The 26,314-nt window shown below is 44.0% G+C and overlaps 1 protein-coding gene across 1 annotated transcript; it reads left to right on the forward strand.

Moving 5' to 3' along the window:
* The first annotated feature begins 476 nt into the window (after positions 1–476).
* NCF2 (neutrophil cytosolic factor 2) lies at positions 477–26,067 on the forward strand. The gene is made up of 15 exons (XM_060232414.1): positions 477–948; positions 3,842–3,924; positions 6,352–6,460; positions 7,914–8,048; positions 9,790–9,897; positions 11,333–11,392; positions 14,196–14,239; positions 16,249–16,390; positions 17,747–17,809; positions 19,193–19,271; positions 20,243–20,265; positions 21,706–21,857; positions 21,942–22,053; positions 23,097–23,259; positions 25,351–26,067. Exons 1-15 carry the CDS (start codon positions 775–777, stop codon positions 25,458–25,460), a joined length of 1,557 nt encoding a protein of 518 aa, XP_060088397.1. The 5' UTR covers positions 477–774; the 3' UTR covers positions 25,461–26,067.
* The last annotated feature ends 247 nt before the right edge of the window (positions 26,068–26,314 follow it).

The following is a 26,314-nucleotide window of genomic DNA, read 5'->3' on the forward strand; positions in this document are numbered from 1 at the left end:
CAAACCTCATCACAAACCTAATTTTGTGACTAACTGCCAGTTTGTGGTTCACAAATGGGAGATTTGTGCCCATCCCTTCCATGATGATCCATGTGATTTCAGGGAGGTTTGTGGGGTCAAGTTGGGAAGTGGGGAGGGAAGTGAGAGGGATTGCTGAAATGGCTTACATCTAAAGCAATCATTTTATTTACAGAATTTCTGTAGTCTGGAGAGCAGATATAATTGTGGGAAATCTGGCCACATTTGCAAATTGGCAATCCTAGTTACATCATATTTTTGATGTAGCCTGAGCATTTGGAGACTTAGGCAATATGTTCTTCATATCCATTTCTGTTCCAGAAACCTTTCGCATTATAGATCTTGAGTCATGAGGAGAAAGGGAAATTCTGCAAAGGCAACCCCAACTGTATTTTGTATTTTAAAAAAAAGATATTTAGAAAGTGAAATTCAGGAAAAGGAAGACTAAACTGCAGCTTGGAGGAGGAGTCAAAATTGGAAAGCAAAGACAAGCCTGACAAGAAGTTTACAGACGGTTCTCTGTTTGAAAAACTGATTCACCTCAGCCAGCCTGAGTTGCATTACTTCCTTTGTCACAGAGGTCTGTTTCAGTTATTAGCGAAGTAGGGGCACTTCCTGGTATTTGCAATATTCAAAAACTTTCAGAGGATTTGCGGAACTGCAACCACACAGGGGTTGTTGGCTGAATGCTCAAAGGGAAGACGGTGCAAGACCAGAGCCGTATCTCAAGGAAATCTGGTTTGTCCCTGAATTACGATGTCTCTCGCAGAAACAATCCGTCTCTGGAATGAGGGAGTGTCCGCAGCAGATTGCAAAGACTGGACAGCTGCTTTGGAGGCTTTTTCTTCCATCCAGAATCCTTCTTCCAAAATTTGCTTTAACATTGGCTGCATTCACCTGATAATGGGAAATTTGGCTGAGGCACAGCAGGTGAGTGTGTGAATGCGAAAAGTTCTTGTTGATCTTGGCTGAGCAGGTAGGTTGCTGAGGCTGTAGCCAGAGAAATTTTTTAAGGTTCACAGTGAACTGAAGTTGATTTAAATGAAAGGTGATCAGTCCTAGCTGTGTTGAAAACGATGTATGTAGTATTTTACACTTTAAATAAAATTTTGTGGTGTGCTGGACAGGTAGAAATATGGGCTGTTCGTTCCACTACTGTAATGATATACAGTGACTCCATGTGACTCTTTGATATCCCATTTCTGGCTCTTCTGAGCGTGGCACTTGCCTTATGATTCTGAATACCAGACAAGGTCCTCCTGGCTGGCAGGTGTATTCTATCTCAAAACAGTTACCACCAGAATATCAAGTAATGTTATGCCTCCCAGAGGAGCAGACCTCATGCCAGAGATTCCATCTGGCTCTTTTTGGGGATGGTAACTGAAAATATGGTTGCCCATGAGCCACATAGCCTGTACTACTGCACTTACAGCCTCAAAACGGGGTACCCTATTTCTGAATGTTCCCTCCCTTTTAAAGAAAACACCCTCCCTGCATGTGGTAGAAGAGCGAATCAGGATGAAACAATTTGTATAGCCCTTTTGCTGATGCACTAACGCAGAGGTGTCAAACATGTGGCCTGGGGGCCGAATCAGGCCCCCAGAGGGCTAGGGTTGCCAATCCCTAGGTGGGGGCAGGGAATTCCCCATTTTGGAGGCCCTCCCCCCACTTCAGGATCATCAGAAAGCATTGGGGAGAGGAGGGAAATGTCTGCTGAGCACTTCATTATTCCCTATGGAGACCAATTCCCATCGGGTATAATGGAGAATTAACCTTGTTCCTGGCTCCACCCCCAAAGTCCCCAGATATTTATTGAATTGGATTTGGCAACCCTATGGAGGGCTCCTATCAGGCCCTGCAAACAAGTCTGCTTCCTTCTCCCTCTCTCTTGCTTCCTTCAGTTATCAAAAACTGTTAAATGAAATATTGCAAGAGTGCTAATCTTTTAAACATGTTTTATTTAGAGGTTTTTAAAAATCTTTGCATTTGTCTGTATCCTTTATAAAATTTATGTCTTCTCTACCTGGCATTACATTTTATGACACATGTGGCCTGGTCCGACAAGGTCTCATTTATGTCAGATCTGGTCTCATTGACACCCCTGCACTAGCTGACTACACACAGTGAACGTTTTGTACAGGGAGGTTTTCAAATTGATTGGTTTCCTGTAGTTCAGAGTGATGTAAGTCTAAAATTCTGCTACTCCAGTCTACCCATCTTTACATGTGGAAGAATTCTGCATCATACATACCCCTCCATACACCATACTGGTGTAGAATGGTGATCAACAGAGGAGAACTTGACACACAAACGCATAAATTGACCCAGTCCTGAATCAGCCAAGCACAAAAGGCAAGTGCAAAGTTGATCTATGAGATGAAAGGCAATACAAGACCTCCACAAGACCATATGGCAAAAGAGAGTTAGTGTAGGGGCTGCGGAGCAAGCTAACCCTTGGAAGAGTAGGACCCATCATAAGCAAGGACACAGTGTGAATTCAAGGTGTTAAGTATGATACCACAGACTCAGATTGAGTTGAGAGGGTGACCTGGACTTGTTAGCCTAAACAATTATGCGGGGATGGGTTGCCAAATTTGTCAAAAATGGTACTCCTTGGGTGGGATTTGGAGGGGGGTACTTCCAGAACAGGCAGAGTCAAGTCACTATTTGGACGGCAGAGTCTGGGCCCGGCCCAATCTAGCCCACTTGCACCTTTAGTGGTGAGATCAGGGCAAACTCCAGCAGACTGTGGGCAGAGCAAGGCATCATCTAGTGTTAACTGACTTTAAGACTCTTTTCAAATAGGCAGCCATGTTGGTGTGAAGCAGGAGAACAAAGTTTAAGTCCAGTGGTACTTTTAAGACTAACAAAGTTTTATTCTGGGTATAAGCTTTTTTGTGTTCTTTTTAGACCCCAGTGATGGTTACCAGACAAAACACGGTTACAGAGTCTTGGGAAGCTGGCTGCCTTATATAAAGTCAGACCATTAGTATGTTGATGTCAGTATTGTTTACTCTGGCTGGCTGGAAGCTGCTTTCTGGCTAGAGGTCTTTCACATTGCTCTACTACCTAATCCTTTTAACTGGAGATGTTGGGAATTGAAACTGGGACATTCTGCATACAGAATAGAAGTTCCACCCAGGGTGACATCCATTAGACACAGTGCCCAGAGCCCACATACTTTTAGGCGCTAATGAAAATGTTTTAACTTATTTTAAAATCAAAATTAAAAAAATAACTTTTAGGGTAAAAGAATATGTAATTTTTTTCTCACATCAGAAAAAAATTAAATTTTAGGGCCCATGAAAATCTATTAAATTTTTCCTAAAACAGAAAAAAACCCCAAAATCTTGAAGTATTGACAGTTATATCAAAAATAATTTTAATATTTATATTATTATGGTGGAAGGGGCTTACAAAAGCAAAAGTGCCTAGGGCCCACAGAAGCGATAATGCCGCCCTGGCTCTTCCACTCATCCCAAATCCCAGACCAATAAAATACTGGAATGTTGGCAACGCTTAGGCCATTTATTGTGCTGCCAATTGCTTGGCCACCTCTTTAGTTTTGCAGTAGTCTCAAGCAAACAGCAACAAAATTAAGAGTTTATTGATTCGCTGCAGGGCTACCATATATAGCTTGAGGTAATGGACAACTTGGTAGGTCACAAATTCTGCAGGCTTCATTTAAGGCCCTTGCAGAAGTCGTCACTGAGCCCATCAAATGAAACTGGTTGCAGCTAGGAGTCCAGAAACCCTAAGATGTTGTGGGTATGTTTTGGGACAAAAATCATGCTTGTGTTTGAATTATTGCTATTGTCTACAGGCCTTCACCAGGAGCACTAGCTGTGACAAGCACTTAGCTGTGGCCTACTTCCAGCGAGGGACTGTGGCCTACAGGATGGAAAAGTGAGTTTGTAACATGGATGGGGAGGGGAAAGTTTGGTCTTCAGAAACTCTTTATGCAGATAGGGTTTCTTCTTTCTTGCTAGACCAAGACTGCCTGAAGAAAAAAAATGAGGCAGGAAGGAAGTTTTGAACCAGATGTAAGGAAGAGGCTAGAGTTACTTAAACAGTATGAAATGACAGAGGGTTGGAACCTATGACTCTCTCACACTGAGCTGTATCATATGATTCCCTTTCACCAAGTCTTCGTCCAACAGAGAAAGACTTCCTTCAACATAGAAGACTTTTATTCATCAGAGGAAACTTTTCTTTGTCAGAAAAAGTCATTTTCTTTTGGAGGGTGTCTTTCTTTCTAAGAGGATGACTTAACAGAAGGTGTCATAGGATCCAGCACATAAATTAGTAGCATATTTACTCTTTTTCTATTCTTGAATAAATCATATTATTGGTATTGGCAGGGGAGGGACTGTGTTTCAGTGGTAGAGCATCTGCTTGGGAAGCAGAAGGTCCCAGGTTCAATCCCCGGCATCTCCAAAAAAAGGGTCCAGGCAAATAGGTGTGAAAAACCTCAACTTGAGACCCTGGAGAGCCGCTGCCAGTCTGAGAAGACAATACTGACTTTGATGGACCAAAGGTCTGATTCAGTATAAGGCAGCTTCATATGTTCATATGTATTAGAATCGTGGAATCTGACATAACAAAGACGTTACTATAGATGATGTTACTTGGGCCAGCCATTTTCTGCTTAATTAACAAGAAGAGCTGTATGTATGCATTTTTTTAAAACAAAAGCTTTGTCAGAATAGCCCATATTCAGTGCCACTGGAAGCTTTGTCAAAATAGCCCATATTCTGTGCCACTGGAAGCTGAATACTGTGACATATTTATTTTAAACATTTTTATGCCTCTTTTCCACCCCATCAGGGTCCACAAAATGGCAAACATAAAAACATTAAAACAATTAAAATACAGCTAAAATATAATTATAAAATTCAGGGGTTTTTTTGTAGCAGGATCTCCTTTGCATATTAGACCACATCTCCAAGAGCTTACAGTAGGCCCTGTAAGAAAAGGCCTAAAAGCTCTTGGAAGATTGACTACATAAGGGGTGTGTGCCCTAATATGCAAAGGAGTTCCTGCTACAAAAAAAGCCCAGGTAAAATTAAATTAAAAACACATAAACAACTCTAGGAGGAGGATTAATAGTCATTATTGGGGATACGCCAGATAAAACAAAACAAAAGTTTTTACCTGCTACCTGAAGGACCACCTACAGCCTTATGAACTCACCTGACCACTACAATCCTCTTTGGAGGTACCACTTCAGGTACCCCCACCTTCTGAAAATAGGTGGGTGGCAACCCAGGAGAGAGCCTTCTCAGTCACGGTTCCAAATGTCTGGAACTCTCTCTTCCCAGGGAGATTTGTTCCTGTTCTTAACCAATGTTTTCATTTTGTATTTATTTTAACTGTTTTATTCATGTTTAACCCTGTTTTTAAACTCTTTTAAAACTTGTTTTAATGAGGTATCTTTGGGAGAGGGGTTGGTTTTAATTGTTTTATTGTTAGCTGCCTCTGAAAGATACTGACGGCATGGAAATTTTTGTTGATAAGTAAGATATAAAATAAATAAGGACTAGATAGTAAAAGAGAGAAGGCTAAGGTTCTCAAGATGGTCAGTTCTTCACCCAGTATCAAACTTTGTTTGTTTTCTGCATTTGCATGAAAGTGCAGAAATTAAACATCCATACCCACAGAATCCCTCTTGGCTGATTTCTAAAGATTGCCAGCAGTTCCTGAAGGTGGCTCTAAAAACAGCTCTATCTATGGCAATAAAAGGAGGAAATCAGTATTTTGAGACCTAGCATAAGCAACCACCACGGTAAATCTAGGAATGTCAAGTTTGGCTCAGTGGAAGTGCCTCTGCTTGCCATGCAGACAGTCCCAGGCTTAATCCTTGGCATCTCCAGCTAAAAGGACCAAGCAGTAGTTGATATGAAAGCTTCTGCCTGTCTGAGTAGACAATACTGATCTTGATAGACCAAGGGTCTGATTTAGCATAAGGCAGATTCATATGTTCATGTGTTCATGAGTGAGCTTGCCACCTGCTCTGTGGGGGTGGGTAATCTCCCCACCCCATGCAGCAGCAGAAAAAAAAAACTTGGCAGGCTGACATGATGTAATTTCTGGGGAAAACCCAGAAGTGATACCAATCCTCTCTAGGCTTTACCATAGAGTTCCCATTCCCAGTGACTACTCGAGAGACATGGTATCATTTTCAGTTTTTCCCCTGAAAGTTCTGTCATGTTGTCACCAACACAACTCCTTGGTCTCCTGCTCTAAGCGTGTTGAGCCTAGAGCAAAATTCTGAAAGGTCTCTATTCTGCCTGGCTCAAAAGCACTTATTGCAATGTCCCTTCCCTTTGCCAGTTATCAGTCAGCCATCGATGAGTTTAAAGAGGCTTTGGCTCAGCTGCGTGGAAACAGCCTAATAGATTACAAGATCCTGGGCCTTCGTTTTAAGCTGCTTGCTTGTGAGGTAAGTTTTGAACTTTCTGAACAAATCTAGGAACAGTTAACCAGAAGCAAAAGATGGTGAGAAATGAGGTTCTCACTCGATGCCACCCATCCCCAAGAGGTTGGAAACTGGCCAAGGGATCAGTTTAGTGGCTGATTTGTGTTTCATACACATTTTTATCTTGCTATTCTCTGAGGGGCTCTGGGTGGCATAGAATAGTTTCCCTTCTTTCATTTTATTTTCACTGTAACCAAATCTGTCAGGTAGGGGAGGCTGAGAGAGTGTGATTGGCCTAATCACCCCATGAGCTTCATGGCTGATAAGGGATTTTGAACCCAGGGTTTTTTTTTTTTTTGCGTTTTAAAAGAGATGTTATTGAAGTTTTCATAAACAAGTACAATATAAAAATGAATAATGATAAGTAATGATTAGCAAATCAGAAACAGTAAAGAAGATTTCAGTCCTGCGATTAGGTTGTCACGTTACAAGGTTGAATAAAAGCCTAAAAAGAACATATGTTAGCTATGTTTAAGACACAATGCAATGTTTGCAATGTTTCAGACACATTTTTATCTTGCTATCCTCTGAGCAGCTCAGGGTGGCATAGGATAGTTTACCCTTCTTTCATTTTATCTTCACTGTAACCAAACCTGTTAGGTAGGGGAGGCTGAGAGAGTGTGATTGGCCTAAGATCACCCAATGAGCTTCATGGCTGATTAGGGATTTTGAACCCAGGTCTGACACTCTAAAACCATGACACAGCACTGGCTCTAACCATGTAGTGTATCCTGCCATTCCTCCAATTAGCTCAGGTTTCCATTTTGCCTTTTTAGCAGGTTAAGGGAAGAGAAGTCTAGCCTAAAAGCATTCTACAAACTTCATGGATACAAACCAAGAACTTCCCATTTGAAAACCAGTCCTCTAACCGAAGTAGGGTTGCCCAGTCCAACTCAAGAAGTATCTGGGAACTTTGGGGGTGGAGCCAAGAGCAAGGGCATGACAAGCACAACTGAACTCCAAAGAGAGTTCTGGCAATTACACTTAAAGGGACTGCATGCCTTTTAAATGCCTTCCCTCCATTTGGAAATAATGAAGGATAGGGGCACCTTCTTTGGGGGCTCATAGAATGTTGAAACTTGGGGGGTGTTTTGAGGAGAGGCACTGGATGTTATACTAAAAATTTGGTGCCTCTACCTAAAAAAACATACACCCCAGAGTCCCCAATACCCATGAATCGATTCTCCATTATACCCTATGGGAATCAGTATCTATAGGGTATAATGGAGTGCCCAGCAGACATTTCTCTCCCCCCCCCCCACTTTCTGATAACCCTGAACTGGGGGGAGGGCCTCCAAATGGGGGATCCCCTGCCCTCACCTGGGGATTGGCAACCCTAAACCACAACCTCATACTGGCATTCCATGGGAATAAACGGGATTTTGATTCACTGACTCTCCTGCTTTTGGTCTGGCAGGTGTTATACAATATAGCTCTTGCTCGTGCTAAGCTAGAAGACTGGAAGAAAGCTGAAGAGCACTTAACAATGGCAATGAAAATGAAGACAGAGCCACGGCACAACAAAATAGACAGGGCCATGGAATCCATCCTGGTAAGAAAACATAGGAAAGGCTGGGAAAGCAGTCTAAGCAAATAACTCTGGGGAATACACACGTGTCCTGTATTTTAGGGGAGTTTTGTTATGGAAGATAGAATAGGGTTCTGAAATATTTATTTAATTCCATTTTTATTCCACCCTCCCCGCCTAGGCGGGCTCACGGCAGCTTACATGGTCATGCAAATAAAGGGTCAGATCCAGCAGTGCATGAGAGGAAGTGAATATGGACATGGTACAGGTGTGCTTGTGCAAGCAGCAGTACAATGGCTGCAGCAACACACATAGCAGAGTGTTATAATTCAGTGCACGTGAATTTACAACAGATGGTGCACATGATTCCATTGAATTGGATTCTGCATTTGTATTGGAAGAAATAGCTTGTGCTGTGTCTCGCACATGTGAAAAAGATAACTTTTACACAGTGTGTGTAGACAGAGAGGAGCAATTTTGGTCCTTTGGCTTTCACAAAGAGTGTTGTGCACCCAGAAGTCTTCTACAGAGCCTGAAATCAGACTGAGTACAGGGCCTATATTAGTGTCCATTACTCAGAATTCAAACATGCCAGTTAAAGCATCTCATTCCACTAAAGCTGACAAGCTCCAGCTGGAGACTGGTGATCTCCAGGAATTACAACCAGAACCAGTCCTGCCACTAGGCAAACTAGGTGATTGCCTAGGGCACTGGCCTTCTGGGGGAGTCCAAATTGGGCACCCCCATGTGACTTGGTGACATTATCAGTGCAGGGGGGGCACCAGAAGTTAGCCTTGCCTAGGGTGACGGACAGTCTAGGGCTGTCCCTGGTTACAACTGACCTCCAGATGACTGAAGTTGGGTCTGCTGGAGAAAATGGCTGCTTTGAAGGGTGGGCTCTTTGGCATTATACCCCACCCTATCTAGGTTCCACCCCCAAATCTCCAGGAATTTCCCAACCTGGTTTGGCAATCCGACGTTCTGCTCAGAAAGCTGAAACTCTGGGTCACACCTGTAGACCTGGTAAGGTAACCCTAACAGTTGTGTAGCAAAGGGAGAGTCGGGACATGGAATTTGTTGTGCTTGGGGAGAAAAGCTGCCCATGTTGAAATCAGGGCTGTTGAAATCCGGAAGTGACGTCATCACGCCAGCGATGTCACGCAGCAACTGCTCTAGGCATTTCCAGGGAAAACTCTATGGTTTTTCCCGAACGTTCTAGCCTTTTTTGAGGGGGGAACTCTATGGTACAATAGAGTTTTTCCTTCTCAAATAGCTAGAGTTTTCCCAGAAACATCTAGAGAGGCCATGAGTGGCAGCATGATGACATCACTTCTGGGTGACATCACCATGTTGCGCACACGTGAAAGTCCCCCGCTGGGGAGCAGAGGGGACTTGACAATCCTAGTTGAAATCCCTTCTTCTAGGTAACTATTAGAATTTCAAAAGGACCTCATCTTCTTTTGTATTTAGGTGAGATGTGGTTGGCATTGATGTTAAGTAAGTGCCCTTCAGCATCTGAGGACTTTGCAGCCACATGATATGCTACATTTCTTGCAGCATTTTGAAAGATGTGGGAAAGGGTTTTCTTTCTCAGGGGACTCAGGGATAGTATTGCTAAAAAAGCAAACAGTTAAATCAAGGATTTAAACAAATAAGTATGAGAAATGAATATGCTATGCACAAAGAATATTGGTGCAAGCTCTGTTTTCAGCAGTCTGCCTGAAAAATAATAGTGATTGATTGTGTGTGTGTGTTTAATGTGCAGAAGCAAAGACTTTTTGAGCTCATCACAATTCCTGAGGGGAAGCTGTTTCGACCCAATGAAAAGCAGGTAGCACAGTTGGAGAAGAAAGATTACCTGGGAAAAGCCACGGTAGGAAGTCAATCAGGAATAGAAGGAGAATTTATGGCCTATTATGCATAGGTGTTTTTTTGCCTTGCTTTCACTATGCATGTCTGTTGGGTTCTGGGGTTTTTTTTTTCATTCTGTATTGATTTCCACCCCCCTTCAGTGCTCAGTTCGCTTTCTGGTCATTGTTTCTCCGGATTTTCCAAGAGTGGTTTTGTGTTGATTTTTCCCTTGTTTTACTTCCAGCCAAAGGTTATTTAAAAGCATACAGATTTCCTCAGATTCTCCCCCTCTGCCGCTTTGCTGACACTGGAAGGTCAGTCCCCACCCACATCGAGGTCATTCTGCCCACTATGTACCAACCACCATTCATCATTCTTCTTATTTTTATATCTTAGATTTTTTTACGAGCGGCATGAGTCTAGCAATTATAAGACCTTCACTAGTCTCATGCTGCTTGTAAAAGAAAAATTAAATGACTTCTGGCCAGGCTTGTCCTCTGTCACTGCCTGGTTTCAACTGGGCAGTGGGAGAAGGTAGTGCATGTGAGAAGCCACTGGCTCCCTGCACACACAGTGAACCCAACTGGGCTGCCCTCTCATCACCCAGTTTCAGCTGGGTGGCAGGAGAAGGCAGCACAGAGCATGCTTTAGTTTGTTCACAGAGTTTCTGTTGTGGGGAGGGGAAGGGAAAGGCGATTGTAAGCCGCTCTGAGACTCTGAGTAAAGAGCAGGGTATAAATCCAATCTTCTCCTCCTCTTCTTCAGAAAAAGTAACACAAATTCAGCATTTGCAGCAGGGCTTTTTTTTTTTTTTAGCAGGAACTCCTTTGCATATTAGGCCACACACCCCTGATCCAGCCAATCCTCCTGGAGCTTACAGGGCTCTTCTTACAGAGCCTACTGTAAGCTCCAGGAGGATTGGCTACATCAGGGGTTGTGGCCTAATATGCAAAGGAGTTCCTACTATAAAAAAAGCCCTGATTTGCAGAGGATTCATGACAGGCTTCAGTTGAAGTAGGGTGTATTTAATTTTGGAAACCTTAGTGTTGTTGGATGAAGCAAAGGAAGAAAAATGAACAGTCTGTGGTCTCAAGTTCTGTTGAAGGAACAGAAAAATGTTGCTTTTGTCATTAAGACCATGGCTAGTTCTTTTCATTCAGGGTGCTTTTAGTCTGGGATTCTTTGAACAAAATTAAAGGTAAAGTAATAATGATTTTAAACTGTCACTGGGTAGACACTTACATCTGGGTTGGGACCTCCAACTAGAATCAGGGACCTTGCTCTTTATGTTCACTTAGCACCCAAAACATAGCAATCCCCTGATTCTGGTAGCAATTTAGTTTTTGCTTTCAGAAGTTAGGTTAATATGAACTGCCTGTGGGAAGTCAGAACAAGAAAGCACACCATCTTTGATTTACCAGAGACAATTAAAACAATGTTCTTCCATTGACCTCCAGGTTGTGGCATCCGTGGTTGACAAAGATGAGTTTTCAGGCTTTGCTCCCCTTCAGCCGCAGGTAAGGTCAATTCAGTTCTTACCAACCAGTCACTTGTTTTGTTCTGTTAATGATTGCACATCTCAGTGGGCACAAAATTGGCTTCCAATGTCCAGCCCTTTTTAAATTACTTTCTCCTATGTGGCCACAGTGGCATGATGAAGATTTTCATCTGTCTGCTTTATATGTTTTGGTTATTTTCTCATTTTTTGTGGGGAAAAATATTAGAAATTTTGTCAAAGCTAACAGTTCAGCAAATTCTCCCAGGGGATTTAAACAAGGGAGCCCAGAAGCCAGTCTTTTTTTGGGAGGAAGGGGGAGGTTAAGAAAGAAAGAGCACAATAAAATTTAGATGAGTAAGGGTGTCGAACTCATTTGTTATGAGGGCCAGAGGCCAGATCTGACATAAATGAGACCTTGTTGGCAGGACCAGATCTACATGTTTTTTGAGTGGGGGCAAAATTAAAAAATGACGCCCCCTTATGAGCCATTCTATCTTATGGTCCCATAGAATACAATGGACTTCATTCCCCATTTGGCAGCCCCCTCTGCCACCCCCTATATCTGGCCCTGCTTGTTGGGCTGGGACATGTCAGGTTGGGCCGAGCCATGTTGGGCTGGGTCATGTGTGTACCTATTTAAGATTAGGTAGCAGAGATATAAGTTTTATAAAGAACAAACACAAATATATTTTATAAAAAGCTTAAAACATTAGTTGGTCTTAAATATGTTCTCTTTGTATTTCTCCCATGGGATCCAGGGTACTGGATTCTTCCCCAGGGACTGGGGGAGGGGAGCTGCAGTCCATAGAAGGAAGAGAGGTTTGGCTCAGTAGCTTTGTTGTGTGATTGAGAGAGCCTGGCAAAGCAAACTATTCCTCCCCCCTTCCTCCCCAAGGAAAGAGCCTCAGCCAATGCAGAGAATAGAGGTTTTGCTCTGTAGCTCCTGTGCAATTGAGCAAGCCTGGCAAAGCAAGCTGTTATGCAGAAGGAAGCAAGAGAGAGGGAGAAAGAAGCAGATGACAACCAGTTGCTTGGGGGCCTGACAGGAGCCCTCCGGGGGCCTGATTTGGCCCCCGAACTGCATGTTTGACACCCCTGATTTAGAGGTTCTGGAGCTCTGCTCCTGTGAGCTCCTGCCCAAAATGAGGCCTGCTCATAGGGCTCCCAAGCCCCTGGTCTGGGCGGGGATTTCCCCACCCGGGAGGTTCCCAACCCACTGGCCCACATTGGGCCAGCAGGGGGAATCTCCAAGTATGTTGCTGGCACAATGAGATCACCCAGAAGTGACATCATCAAAATGGTGGCGCATGTGCAGGGCTGCTCTAGGTGTACAGTAGGTACCATAGAGTTTTTTCCTCCCAAATGGCTAGAGCGTCCGGGACATTTTGATGATGTCACTTCCGGTTCATGTCATTGCGTCGCATGCATGCAAAAGTCCCCCACTGCGGGAAGCAGGGAACTTGGCAACCCTACCTGCTCACCACTCGTATTTAATTCTTTACTTCAGTCTGCTTGCATCCTTCCTCTCAGCATGGTCTGAAGATTTAATGTTCTCAAAAAGTTCTTATCTCATTTGCCTTGCTCCCTCAGTATTAGCTTTCACAAAAACTCCACGAGCTAATTAGAGAAAAACTCAAGCAAACAGTCTTGTATGTAGCAAACAAAGAGAATTCAATACCTCCTAAAGCTGGAGACTTTTCCACACAGCAGTATATAGAGGAGGTGATATTAACGGTTCTCAGATGGTATTACGAAAATTGAAGTAAAATTTTGCTTACAGTTGGCTGAGAGTTTCCCTCTTGGAGGTGCTCCGATGCCTCTCCAACTCGGGTGTGAGTTTAAAACTTCTCCCGAAAGTCAATTTCTTAATGATCAGCCGTCCAGAGGTTGTGGAGCAAATTGTTGTGTCTAATTGACTTTTAAGAGAGAGAAAACTTTGTAAGACTTTTAAAATCCTTAATTAAAAGCAGGAGCTTTCCTTGGACGCATCTCCCCAGACCGGAAGCCCCCCTTGCCCCAATTTAACATTCTGATAGGACAAGGTGGGTAATGTAATCTAATGTCTGAATTTTTAGGGGCCATTGCATAAGGGTAGTTAGTGTCTTGCCTTTCCCATAATTACATCAAAAGATAGCTCTAACATGTCATCAACTAATTTCTTAAGTTGGTTGTGGTGGAAAATACCGTCAAGTCACAGCTAACTTCTGGCAACCTGGTAGGGTTTTCAAGGCAAGAGATATGCAGGGGTGGTTTGCCACTGCCTGCTTCACAACTGTGGTGTTCCTTGCTGGTCTCCCATCCAATACTAGCCAGGGCTGACCCTGCTTAGCTTCCAAGATCTCATGAGATCAGACTACCCTGGGCTATCAGGGCAATTTTTTAAATTTTTCATTTTAAAACATTTTCATTTAATAAAGAGGCTCTCGTTCACTTGGTGAAGCTAAGGGGGACCAAATCTGGTCAGTACACAGATGGGAGAACCACTGAAAGCTTTGCCTTGAAGTCTACGTAGAAAGATAGGTGAGATGCATATGAAACATGCAAGCTGTGTACATTCATTCCCTCTGTATGTTGACTGAGTGCAGAGAGGTGCCCAAGCATGCTGCCCCCAAACCCCATCTCTGCATGACCGCCAGTAGGTGAGCACACTGTCCATGGAAGGAGGCTGTGTCCACGAGTATTCTCCCTCCCTGTAATTGCTAATGTCAGGAAAGCAACATCCCCAATTCTGAATGCAGTGCAGATCCTGAGATAAAAAAGACCAAACAGCACTGCTGTACAAGGGAGAATCTAACACCAAAAATGTATTTGTGTATTTTCAGGCAGCAGAACCACCTCCCAGACCCAAAACACCAGAAATACTCAGGTAAGGACAATAAACTATTATTTTTTTCACAAAAGGGGGGGGGGGAATCAGAATACGAAATGCACAAAACCAAATTTTTGCCGATCCTGGCTTGCTGCTCCCCATCCCATCCACCCCCAACATATGGTGCTGCCTTAGACTGGTGAGTCAGATCCCAGGTCTGCAAGGGCAGTATTGTCTACTCTGACTGGCAGCAGCTCTCCATGGTTTGAGTCCTTTCACATCACTTGCTCCTTTAACTGGAGATATTGGGGAACGAACCTGAGACTTTCTGCACATCTGATGCTTTTACCACTGAGTCTCCCAGAACCAGTTGGTTAATCCAGGATGTCAGTAATGGATTAGTTATAAAATGTGCCCAGAACTCATGGATCTCTGGGCAGATATATATAAATTAATGAAGCCACCATCTGATGCCTTCATCACCTGCTCAGTGCCCCAGCGTGAAGATTTTTTCCCACACTCATTTCCTCAGGGATTGAAAAAGAAAATTGTATGCTAGAAAGTATTAGGAAAGGGCTTGAAAACGAGATGGCTCCAATGCAGTGCCCTTGTGGAGATTCATGGTGTGCCCTTCTTGGGAATACTGTGTACAGTTCCGGTCCTCGTGTCTCAGAAAGGGATATTGATGTGCTGGCAAAAGCACGAAAGAAGACATTCACAATGATTGCGATAGAGATTTGTAAAATTATCTATGGTGTGAAGAACATATGAACATATGAAGCTGCCTTATACTGAATCAGACCCTCGGTGCATCAAAGTCAGTATTGTCTTCTCAGACTGGCAGTGGCTCAAGCTGAGGTTTTTCACACCTATTTGCCTGGACCCTTTTTTGGAGATGCCAGGGATTGAACCTGGGACCTTCTGCTTCCCAAGCAGATGCTCTACCACTGAGCCACCGTCCCTCCCCCGGAAAGTGGATGGTGAGAAGGTTTTCCTTCTCCCATAATACCAGCACACCCAGGCAGCTTATGAAATTGATAGGAAGTAGATGCAGGGCAAAGGAAGTACTTCTTACCTTTTGAATTTTCTGTTTATTTCATTCATTTGCATCCCACCTTCCTCCACAATGGGAATCCAAAGCATCTTGCGTAATTCTCCTCTCCTCCGTTTTATCCTCACAACTACCCTGTGAGGTAGGTTAGACTGAGAGCATATGATCAGCCCAAGGTCACCCAGCGAACTTCCATGGCGCAAGCCGGGATTTGAACTTGGGCCTCCCAGAGGCTAGTCTGACACTCTTAACCACCACATCACACTGAGCAGGTTGGCTTGTGAAATTTGCTGCTTCAGCTTTACAAGTGGCTTAGACAGTTTCACAGAGGACCTGACTGATCAGGCCTAGTAGCCACAATGACTACATGGAACGTCCATGTTCAGAGCCAGTGCTTCTCTGAATACCAAGGCCAATAAAAGGGGGAGGCTTTGACCTGTAAGCCCCGGTGTATCTATTATTATTAGTTTATTTATATTCCTCCCATTCCCCCGTAGGGGCTCAGAGTGGAGTACAACATAAATAATAAAATCACAACAACATAATAATAAATTCCAATTACAATATTCAGTGCACCAAATAGTCCAGTAGGACAATATAATAAGGTAGTGTAGCAGTACAGTACAGCAAATCAGCGCAGTAGGGTAGTACAATAGTTCAGTAGGGGAGGCCAATCGATCTAATGGATAGATGCCCGCCACCTCACCCAAAGACCTGGCGGAACATCTCTATTTTACAGGCCCTATGAAAAGCTAGCAAGCCAGGTAGGACCCAGGCCATTGTAGGCATCTAATGAGCCATTGAGTGAAAGTAGATGGACTAAATGGACCACTGGTCTGAGCCAGTGTGGTTGATCTTCTATTCTTATGGGACTTGTGTTACAGCTCATCTCAGGCCCCACCATGAGTTGTAACTCGGAGCGTGGAATCTGTATGAATTGCCCCAGTGGGAGAGAAAGAAGGAACAGAGAATTAGGGGGAAATCATTAAATGCTGTCTCTTGCTTTCTCACACAGGGCCCTTCGGGGAACACCTCACAGAGTCATGTATGAATTTACACCAGAAACATCAGAAGAGCTTCAAGTCCTTCCTGGAAACATTGTTTTTGTCTTGAAGAAAGAGAAAGACAACTGGGCCACAGTTGTGTTTAATGGGAAGGTCTGTATAATGGCCAGCAAGGATGACTCTCATGGATAGTGCATGGATAGCCACTGGTGATATTTTAAGGTTTGCTTTCTAGTATGTTTGAACTGAACTGAATTGTATGATTCTGTAGTTATCTGTTATGCCATGTCCTTCCTCTCAGCAGTTCAGGGCAGAGATTATAACTGACTTATGGCAACCCCAAGATAAGAGACCTTCAGAGGTGGTTTGCCATGACCTGCCTCTGCATTGCAACCCTGGGCTTCCTTCATAGCCTCTCATTTGAGTATTAACCAGGGTTGACCCTACTTACCTTCTGAGATTGGGCAACCCTGGGCTACCCAGGTCAGGGCTACCCTATTTTAGTTCACTGCAACTTGATGTAGCAGGTTAGGGTGAGACAAAGACTTGTCCAGAGCTGACCCCTCCCCACAACTGAGCTTTGTGGCTGTGGTGGGATTACCCCCATCAAAATAAATACATATATTAATTCTTTCTAAGGTTTCCTGTCATTGATCTTGACAAATTCTTGCTCAGTTCTTCTTCCAGATCATTGTCTTGCTTTGGTCCTCTGTTATTAGTGCTAATTTGTTTTAGTTTTGAAAACTACAAATGCTCGATTCTCTGCATTACATTGGTTCTGTTAAACAGTACATATATTATTACACAGTAGGGGAAAATGTGTGTTTGTATGTGGGGGGTGAGTGAAAATAAGTAAATGTTGGTAGCATTTTGAGCTCTTCTACTGTCCTGGAGCTTCTTCTTCCCGGAGTTCCTCTTGTTGATACAGCCATACTGTGGCTTTGCATGCTCACCTTCAGGCCTTTATACCAGAGGAAAGTTTGCTGCTTTGTACTGTGCATCAGAAGCATGATGACAATAAGGAGAGAAGGGTCTGTGTTTTGCTTCTTAGCTTGGCCTGGAAGGATGAAAGGAAGAAAATTATGCATGGAAAATTGGTTCCTCTTCACTTTGTTCCTTTCATACAAGTGATGCTCCTGCTCACCTGAGATTTTCACTGATTCGCCCCTGAAGGCCTCTACATGCTGTTAACAGATGTTCTAGCCCTCTCCCCATTGTAATGGGAAGGATGAGGTGGGAGAGGTCCATTCAGCAAGCACAACTGTACTTGCAGTGCACAGGATCTGACCCAAAGATGCCAGAATCCCTCCTAATGATTTAGACGTCCTTTTCATGGAAAAGAGTCTGCACTGGTTTGCAAAGAGAGAAATAAAATGCTTTTGTTATTAACTTTTAGATTAGAAAGGGCATTCTTTCTAATGCCTACTTGGATTCTTTCCATTGCTCTGAGCGCACAGATCTGACTTTGTCAGTTCTCATCCAGTATCTGAATTTTGTTTTTTAATACAGAAAGGGATCGTACCTTGCAACTACCTGGAGCCAGTGGAACTACAGAACCAGCCTTCAGTTCAGGTAAGGGAACAGTAACTGTTAGGTTGGAAATAACTTTGGGTATACTATAGTTCCATCCTTCATGAAAGTCTAGACAGGGATGTCAAACTCATTTGTTATGAGGGACAGATTTGACACAAATCGAACTTTATGGGGCCAAGCCATGCATGTCATAAGATGTAATGCCAGGTAGCAGAGATATAAACTTTGTACAGGATACAGATAAACACAACTAAATATGTTAGTTTTAACTTAAAATACAAAAATGCTTAAAACTCTTGTGATGTTTTGTTTAAAATGGAAAGGTGGGGGAATAATGGGATTTGGCAATGCAATTTTTAAACTAAAACATGAAGAAAAAGCACAAGGATCACAGCAGAAACTAAAAGTTAAAAATATAAAATGCTTGGAGCCTGGGAAAACATGAAATGGTTGGGCATTGCAAACTTCTTTCTCTCCCCTCCCCTCGGTCTACTCAGATTGGCAATGGCTCTAGTGTAATATCCCCCTTTGGCTGTGGGTTCCCAGGTTAGAATACTCACTAAGCACCAGTTCATTCAGCAGACACAAGCTGACTCATTGAATACCCATATAAGTTTAGACACTTACCTGAGATGTTAACTTAGTATATTTACCTTAAAGAAGAAATAAGATATCCTGGTGTCTTCTGCAAAACACTGCCTTAGCGTCACTCCATTGAAATACATTGCAGCACAAAGTTGCAAGGAAAACATAGAATGGATTTTCCATTAAGGTCTCTGGGTGCAGAGACCTTAAAAGAAAATCCATTCCATGTTTTCCTTGCAGCTTTGCAAGCCCAGAAGCCAGCAAAGACAAGGCAAAAGGAGCTGGGAATGTTGTCAGCAGCCTTGGAGCTTCAAAGAGTGAGAACAAGTGGAGGGAGGAAAGAGCCTGGGGTGGGGGGCAGGTGTGGCCCATAGACCGGGCGTTTGACAGCCCTGGTCTAGGACAACCTACTCAGATCCTGATGTCCCAACATGGTACGTTCTGCCATCTGTCAATGATGTAGCCCAGGAAAATGGCAAATAGTCTACTGTCCTCTGTTCTAGATGAGGCAGAAAGGAACCATACCTACTGCTTCCTTTCTGGATGGCAGCTGCATATTCCATCTCATTTTGTTCCAACTCTTCTTTTATTTACCAGTCATATAACACTTTGTTTCTCATTTGTCTGTAGAAAAGACCCAATTGAGTAGATTAATGTTTTCAGTTAGAAAATTAAGGATGGGGGTATAGTGACTTCCTCAGAGCCTCATGACCCGTCTAGATTTGAGCTGAGACTGGAACTCTGGCAATCTCTGGGTGATGCCATATTTGCAAGGGGTGTTTCCGAAGTTCCACTAGTACACACAGCCTCATTTGTCAACCTGTTTGTTCGATGCAGGAAGAGAACCAGGCAGACCTGGACATTCCAGCTCCACCTAGCACTGCTGCTCCAGCACGGCCTGATAAGCCTTCCTCAGGTCAGTTAACATTAACAAAGGACAAACCTTTTTTATAAAGCATGCATCTTTCCCTTTATCCCTCTGCAACAAAATGGCCTAGAGATATCCTTTTAAAAAATGAAAGCAGGGATGTCAAGAGGAATAAGCAAATCATGGTAGGAGTTATAATGCTCAGGTGCACAGTCACAATAGCCATTACCATTTTTTTTTAAAGTTCAGTGGTGATACAGTGAAGCAAATGGTAACCAGAAGGGGCTGATAGGAGGACATTTGGACAATTGCTTGTTGAGTCCATGCAACAAGGAAGCAGAACCCATTTGGACTGTGTGAGAGGATGCATGCGCAAAAAAGCATTTTGCTGTACTGTACTGCAAGGAAGGGCTACAGTAAAGCAACCTGCTGAACAGCCACATACAGGTTGGAAAACTGTGAACAAGATGCAAGTCAAACCAGCAAGTGTCAAGCATTCCTTTAAGGATAACTCCTGAGATTTGTTCCCAGGTAAAACAACACACACAAACAGGGGTGGAATTCTAGCAGGAGCTGCTTTACATATTAGGCCACACACCCCTGATGTAGCTAGTCCTCCAAGAGCTTACAAATCTCTTTTTTGTAAGCTTCGGGAGGATTGGCTACATCAGGGGTGTGTGGCCTAATATGCAAAGCAGCTCCTGATAGAATTCCACCCCTGCAAACAACCAATCTACGGCTAGAAAGTTGCCACATTAGGGAGAGAATTTCTGGCCCAGCGTTTTCCTTGCTGTGTTGCATTTCTATGGACAGTTTTTAAAAAGGTGACTGCTCACCTTCAGCCTGACAGTCTTTGATAGCTCCTCCCTGCTACTTCTGCAGAGACACCCAGCTGGTGGGTCTTTATTGTGGGGTGGCTGCTGAAGTGAGCCACATCACAACCACACATTGATGTTAAGCTGCCTGTTACCTGATATGGAAATCAATGCCTAGTCAAAACTCTCCTGTTTTTCCCACAGGCCAAAGAAGAAGAGCACCTGAGGTAATGAATTCTTTGCACCATTGGTTTTTCGAAAAAACAGATAAATGGGCCAGTACCCTACTGAGCCGTGTCTTATGGAACTGAAAAACACATTTTGGAAGAAAGATCTTCCTCAGTCTAATGGCAATCTAGAAACCCAAATCAGCTTAACCGTCTCAAATTTTATATTTCGACATCTGAATGTATTTTCAGTTTGAGAAATAAATGTCTACTTTTGAAGAGATCACCTGCTCCAATCCACACTTCACCTGAGGAACACATTAAGTTTATTCACATTAGACGGTGCTGTAATCAACCACTGGAAGGACTAGGAAAAGATCTTTTTTAGGTGCTGTCAATCTTGGAGCCCACCCACATACTTTTAGCCAACCCCTCCCATTTGGCTGCACCTCTTCCTTAAACAGAGATAAAAGTAACAGTATTTAGTAAAACTGCTCCTGAGCATTTGCAAAGTACTTTTCTTAACTCACATGCTTAAAATAAAAGTTCAAGGGCATTTTTAGGCACAGGGAAGGGCCCTGATTATATCCCTTGCTTTTTAGGAATTCACCAGTCCAAAATTCTTTTTGAAATACTTAATAAGCCTACAGCCATAGTGCCACTTGAGTTCACTGCAATAACCATAACAAAATGCCAAGCAAGCGAAAGCCAGTGTGGTATATAACAGTTAAAGTGCTGAACTCTGGAAACCTAGATCGAAATCCCTGGCTCTATCATGAAGGTCACTGGATGACTTTGGGCTTGTCATATGCTCTCAAACTGCCCCACCTCATAGGGTTGTTGCTAGGACAAAATGGGGGAGAAAGTAACTGTTTTTGCTATCCTGAACTGCCACAGAAGGAGGGCAGGATAAAAATGTGATCTGCTTGCTTACTACAGGACCAGTTTCACACTAGACCTTTAATCCTGGTTTAACCCTGTCCCCAAACTGACATTCTACACTAAAATAATAGAACCATAGAGTTGGTTTCTCTGATTCTAGTGTAGAATGTCACTTTGGGGACAGAGCTATAAACCAAGACTAAAGGTCTAGTGCAAAATTGGTCCAGGTAACCTTGCTACAAAGAAGAAGACCACCATAGAATTATACCCCACCCTTCTCTCTGAATCAGAGTGGCTCACAATCTTCTTTATCTTTCCCCCCACAGCAGACACCCTGTGAGGTAGGTGAGGCTGAGAGGGCTTTCACAGAAGCTGCCCTTTCAAGGACAATTCCTGAGATAGCTATGGCTGACCCAAGGCCATTCTAGCAGCTGCGAGTGGGGATTCAAATCCAGTTCTCCCAGATAAGAGTCCATACACTTAATCACTACACCAAACTACATGGGCTTTCATCCCCTTATTTCCCCACAATGCATACAGCTCTGTCAGAAAGACCTCCCCTAGTGCATTGCCTGTGCCAAGGCTGATCTTCTGTGTTTAACATTTCTCTTCCCGCAGATCATTAGCTTGGCTGTCCCAATGGCCTACATCATCAAAGTCCATTATAAGTACACCATAGCCTTGCAAGCCAATCCTGATCTCCTGTACAGCAGCCTCCTGGAGCAGGTTTGCAAGAAGCTGGAGCTTTCACCACAAAACACAAGACTCAGGTAAGGAATACTACCTAGCCTTGCCCACATCTGTCTCAAAGCATGTGGTGGTTTTGGCCTCACAGTTTTCCCTCTGTTGCTCAGCTATCAGCCGAGAGACAACAAGGATCTGGTGATTCTTAGTGAGGATGGCATGAAGACTGTGTGGCGCCATGCCCAGAACTACCGCTTGACGCTATGGTGCAGCATCTATCAGGTGGGTGAGACCAGCTTGGCAAAAGGTACACTTTGAAAGGGAAATTCCAGATGTCTACTTTGCAGCTGTGGGTGAAAAACCCATTCAACTTATTGGATTTCCATTTTGAATAAGTAGCTCAGTAAGCTGCTTGTTTATAGATGGAGAAAGACTATGCAAGTAGTATTCCATATTCATTAGTGCACCAAGTCTCTGCTTCTAGTGCTCTGGACAATGGGCTGAAGTCTGCAGATCAGTTTTGCTAGCAGAGGTGCTTTCCTCCAGCAGAAAGTACTTTCCCCTTATACAAGGAGTCCATCCCTTCTGTCAGGGGAAAACACCTTCCACTGGACGGCATGGACTATCTTAGTGATTCTGGGGCCCTGGGCAACAATTCAGGATGTGCTACCAGAATCAATGCCAACCTGCCCCCCCCCCCCCCCACAAAGCCAAGCAAGGTATGGCCCCTCTATGTATAGGAGTCACCACTGGAAGCCGGCCCAGTTGAGTCCCAGATGTGACAGCAGCAAGTGGTGGTAGGAGTTTCCTCTTCTTCTCCCGCCCTCCTTCAGGGGGTGGAGATGGGTGGCAGAGTTCTCTCCCAGCATGGAGCCCAGGGCACCCACCCCTGCCAGAGGAAAGCACCTCCACTAGCAGAACATAACCATCAGTTCCAACCTAACAATCACACAGGAGCGATTTTTGAAAAAACCAAAGGGTTTGTTGAAGTACCCCATTAGGCATTTAGGTTTTTCCTTTTTTGTATTGATGCCTTCCAGCATACTTATTTCCTTTCCCAGTACCAGCTTGTTCTTTACCAAAATAACGAGATTCCCTGCAAACCAAGTGCAGGTATTTTATTACTGAACTTGCTGAGCCATCAGAGTGCTAGAGATATATTGGAAAATACTCTCTCAGCCCCACCTACCTTACAGGGTGTCTGTTGTGGGGAGGAGATTGTAAGCCACTCTGAGTGAAAGGCAGGGTATAATTCCAGTATCTTCTAAATCGTGTGCTGCTCATTAAGCTGAGAGAAACTTAAATCTGGTTGTTTCGTATGTCAGGTAGACAAAGATACGCCAAGCATGGAAGATGGAAAGGAATTTCAGCAGAAAATACCAACACAGATGGAAGAAAACCAGGTTGTAGCACGATACAGTTATGAAGCCAACCAGCCAGAGGACCTGGCATTCCAGAAGGGAGACATAATATTTGTCCTTTCTAAAGGTATGCAAATCCTAAACAACAAAGGGTTTTATTATCAGCCATTCACATAAAGCATACATGGAAGGCTTCTGTGAATTCCTGTTCTTCAGATTTTTGTTCCATTTCAGTAGCCTTTGGTAGAGGTTGTCAGTCTTTACCAAAATATTGCTTGTTATAGTGTCAAGTGACACTATACAGCTCCACCTACAGGGGGTTAGAAAAAAGGAAAGGTCCCCTGTGCAAACACCAGTCGTTTCTGACTCTGGGGTGACGTTGCTTACACAACGTTTTCATGGCAGACTTTTTACGGGGTGGTTTGCCATTGCCTTCCCCAGTCATCTACACTTTCCCCCCAGCAAGCTGGGTACTCATTTTACTGACCTCGGAAGGATGGAAGGCTGAGTCAACCTCGAGCTGGCTACCTGAAAAACCCAGCTTCCACCGGGGATTGAACTCAGGTCGTGAACAGAGCTTAGGACTGCAGTTCTGCGGCTTTAACACTCTGCGTCGCATAAGTAACTAAATTCTTCCGCTTCACCAACTAGTCAAGTCAGAAAGTGCAACATTATGGGCTAAATTGGGTACTCAGCCAAAACGTTTATCAAGCATGGTCAAGGCTTATATATATTGACATATGCTCTGCAGAAGATCGCAAGAATTCTCCAGGAAGTGGGTGCTTCCTTCTTTTCCAAGGCCAGTTCTCTTAACCACCCCACAATCCCACCTCCCAACACCTTCTCTGTCAGCTTAATCTGTCATTTCCTTGTTACCAGTGACCATGGATGTCTTTGTGCATGCCCATACTTCTCTCCCATTCTGGGTAGCTCCCAAATGCAAATCTCCAAATGCAGTAATTTGGACATCCTCCATGCCTTCTTTGAGGCTTTGCGTGCCAGCCGGCTTCTACACTTCCTGGCTCTTCCCCCCGCCCCCCACCAGTCCCCTCACTTACCTGCTGGGGTTTCAGATTGGTGCCTTCCATCATGCAGCAAGCTCAGAGCAGGATAAGTTGGAAGGAGAAGCAGGAGACTCGTCTTTTCCAGATGCCTCAAAGGCTTTTCTGAAAGGTACCACCCACCCACATGGGTCACGTTACAGGGAGAGCCCTCCGAGTTGCCAGTGAGCCCACCCTGCCTTTGCTGTAATGCTCACAACCCATCTCTTTGTAGCCAAGTAGTTTAAACTGACTGGCTGTGTTGTGCACAGGCAAGGCCTGGGGGTCATCAAGAACCCAAAGGTTTGCGCACCAGGTCTACTCAGCCTACTGCGGTATCCTCAAAGAAGCTAAACCTTCGCTTTGGAATAACTGGGCCCTGGTTATAACCAGAGCAAAGTCAAAGAATTACGCTGTCTTGCCTTTCCTTTTTAGAAAACTCTTTTCTGAGTCCTTCAGCCATCTATTTTCTTGTTGAGCAATACCTTAGTTATTTTTTTACGGTAACTTACTTTTTTAGAAAAAGAGCCCCGTGATGCAGAGTGGTAAGCTGCAGTACTGCAGTCCAAGCTCTGCTCACAACCTGTGTTCGATCCCAGCAGAAGCCGGCTCAAAGTTGACTCAGCCTTCCATCCTTCTGAGGTTGGTAGAATGAGTACCCAGCTTGCCGGGAGTGAAGTGTAGATGACAAGGAAAGGCAATGGCAAACTACTCCATAACAAAAAATCTGCCAAGAAAATGCCGTGATGTGTCATCACCCCATGGGTTGGTAACAACTCGGTGCTTGCACCTTTACCTTTTTAGTGGTGTGATGCTCTTTTTCACAAAACACACAAAGTAGCTGTTATCTTTACTCTATGAAGAGTTGCAGTCAAACTGCTCCCTCCCTCTGCCCAATTTGTCAGCACTCCTGAGGGTCAAAAACCCAAAACACATGCAAAGGGCTGCTTGTAGTTCAAGCAGCTGCAGAGCAGGGAGAGTTCCTGGCAGATGTGAGAGGCTGTACCTGTCAAAATTTCACTGCTGCATGACCTTGAAACGATACACCCTAAGACTTGCGGGCGCTCTTGTTTCTAATTCAGCAGTGATGTCCGGCGCTCCACAGCTCAACTTGTTCCTGATGCTGAGCATTAGTGGATTATGCTTTGCTACTTAAACTCTGATGTTTTATATTCTAGTGAATGACGACTGGTTGGAAGGCCAATGCAATGGGAAAGTGGGCATCTTCCCCAAAGCCTTCATTGAAGAGCGCAGCAGCCAACATCTTGAAACAATTTCTGAAGCATAACACAAGCAAAAGACAACTCTGAGAGGGAGCCAGCTGAGTTCTTCTGCTCTTCGCAATGCTCCCTGCACGGAAGGCGCTAAGGCTGCCTGAGCTAAAACCTCTAGGGAGATATATTACTTAAATGGACATCAACTGAAACCTACCTACCTTGGGGTTCTTAACCCATACTCTGGCTGTAATTGTCGTACACAACTGGGATTCAGAATTTAGAATTTCCATCTCTGGAACAGCTTGAAAATAGGCCATGCTACAGTGCTAGGAGAGCTGCCAGGGCATAAAATGCCTTTATGGTGAGACAAACCTGGTCTTTGGCAGCTTGTTCCACTTCCTTTGCTATCACTAAGAAGATTCTAGGTGTGCCACACAGCAGGTGAAGGAGGAAGGATGGCAGGTCATGGAGCAGGAGGAGCAGCCACTGCGGTGGGACATTTTAAGAGTATGCATGCATGCGTGTTACTGAAATAGAATGACTGAAACACACTGGTCTCTTTCCAGACTACATCCTCCAGTGGGTTATTAGTAATCAGCCAACCAGTGCATTTGCTTTGCAGTGTTTCGCCAGCACTAGTTACTGACTTGAAATGCCAATAAAGCCTTTGAACAGCAACAGAAGTCAATACGCTTAGGATTTTTGCTATTTTGCAGGTTGGGCTTTTGAACCCCATAAACACCATTGTTCTTTAAAACTGCCTCCACCTCCCCCCCCCCCACTCCACCCCAGACTCACACAAACCACCAAGCAGCTCATGGGCTACTCCACAGCACTTTGGAAGTGCTCACTTTGCCAGTGCCCAGTGATTTAGAATCCGATTTTGAAAAGTTACCGAATGGATGAATAGGCCTCTTTTATGGGC

Source organism: Heteronotia binoei, chromosome 2 (assembly GCF_032191835.1).
Source record: "Heteronotia binoei isolate CCM8104 ecotype False Entrance Well chromosome 2, APGP_CSIRO_Hbin_v1, whole genome shotgun sequence".
Classification (NCBI taxonomy): Eukaryota; Metazoa; Chordata; class Lepidosauria; order Squamata; family Gekkonidae; genus Heteronotia; species Heteronotia binoei.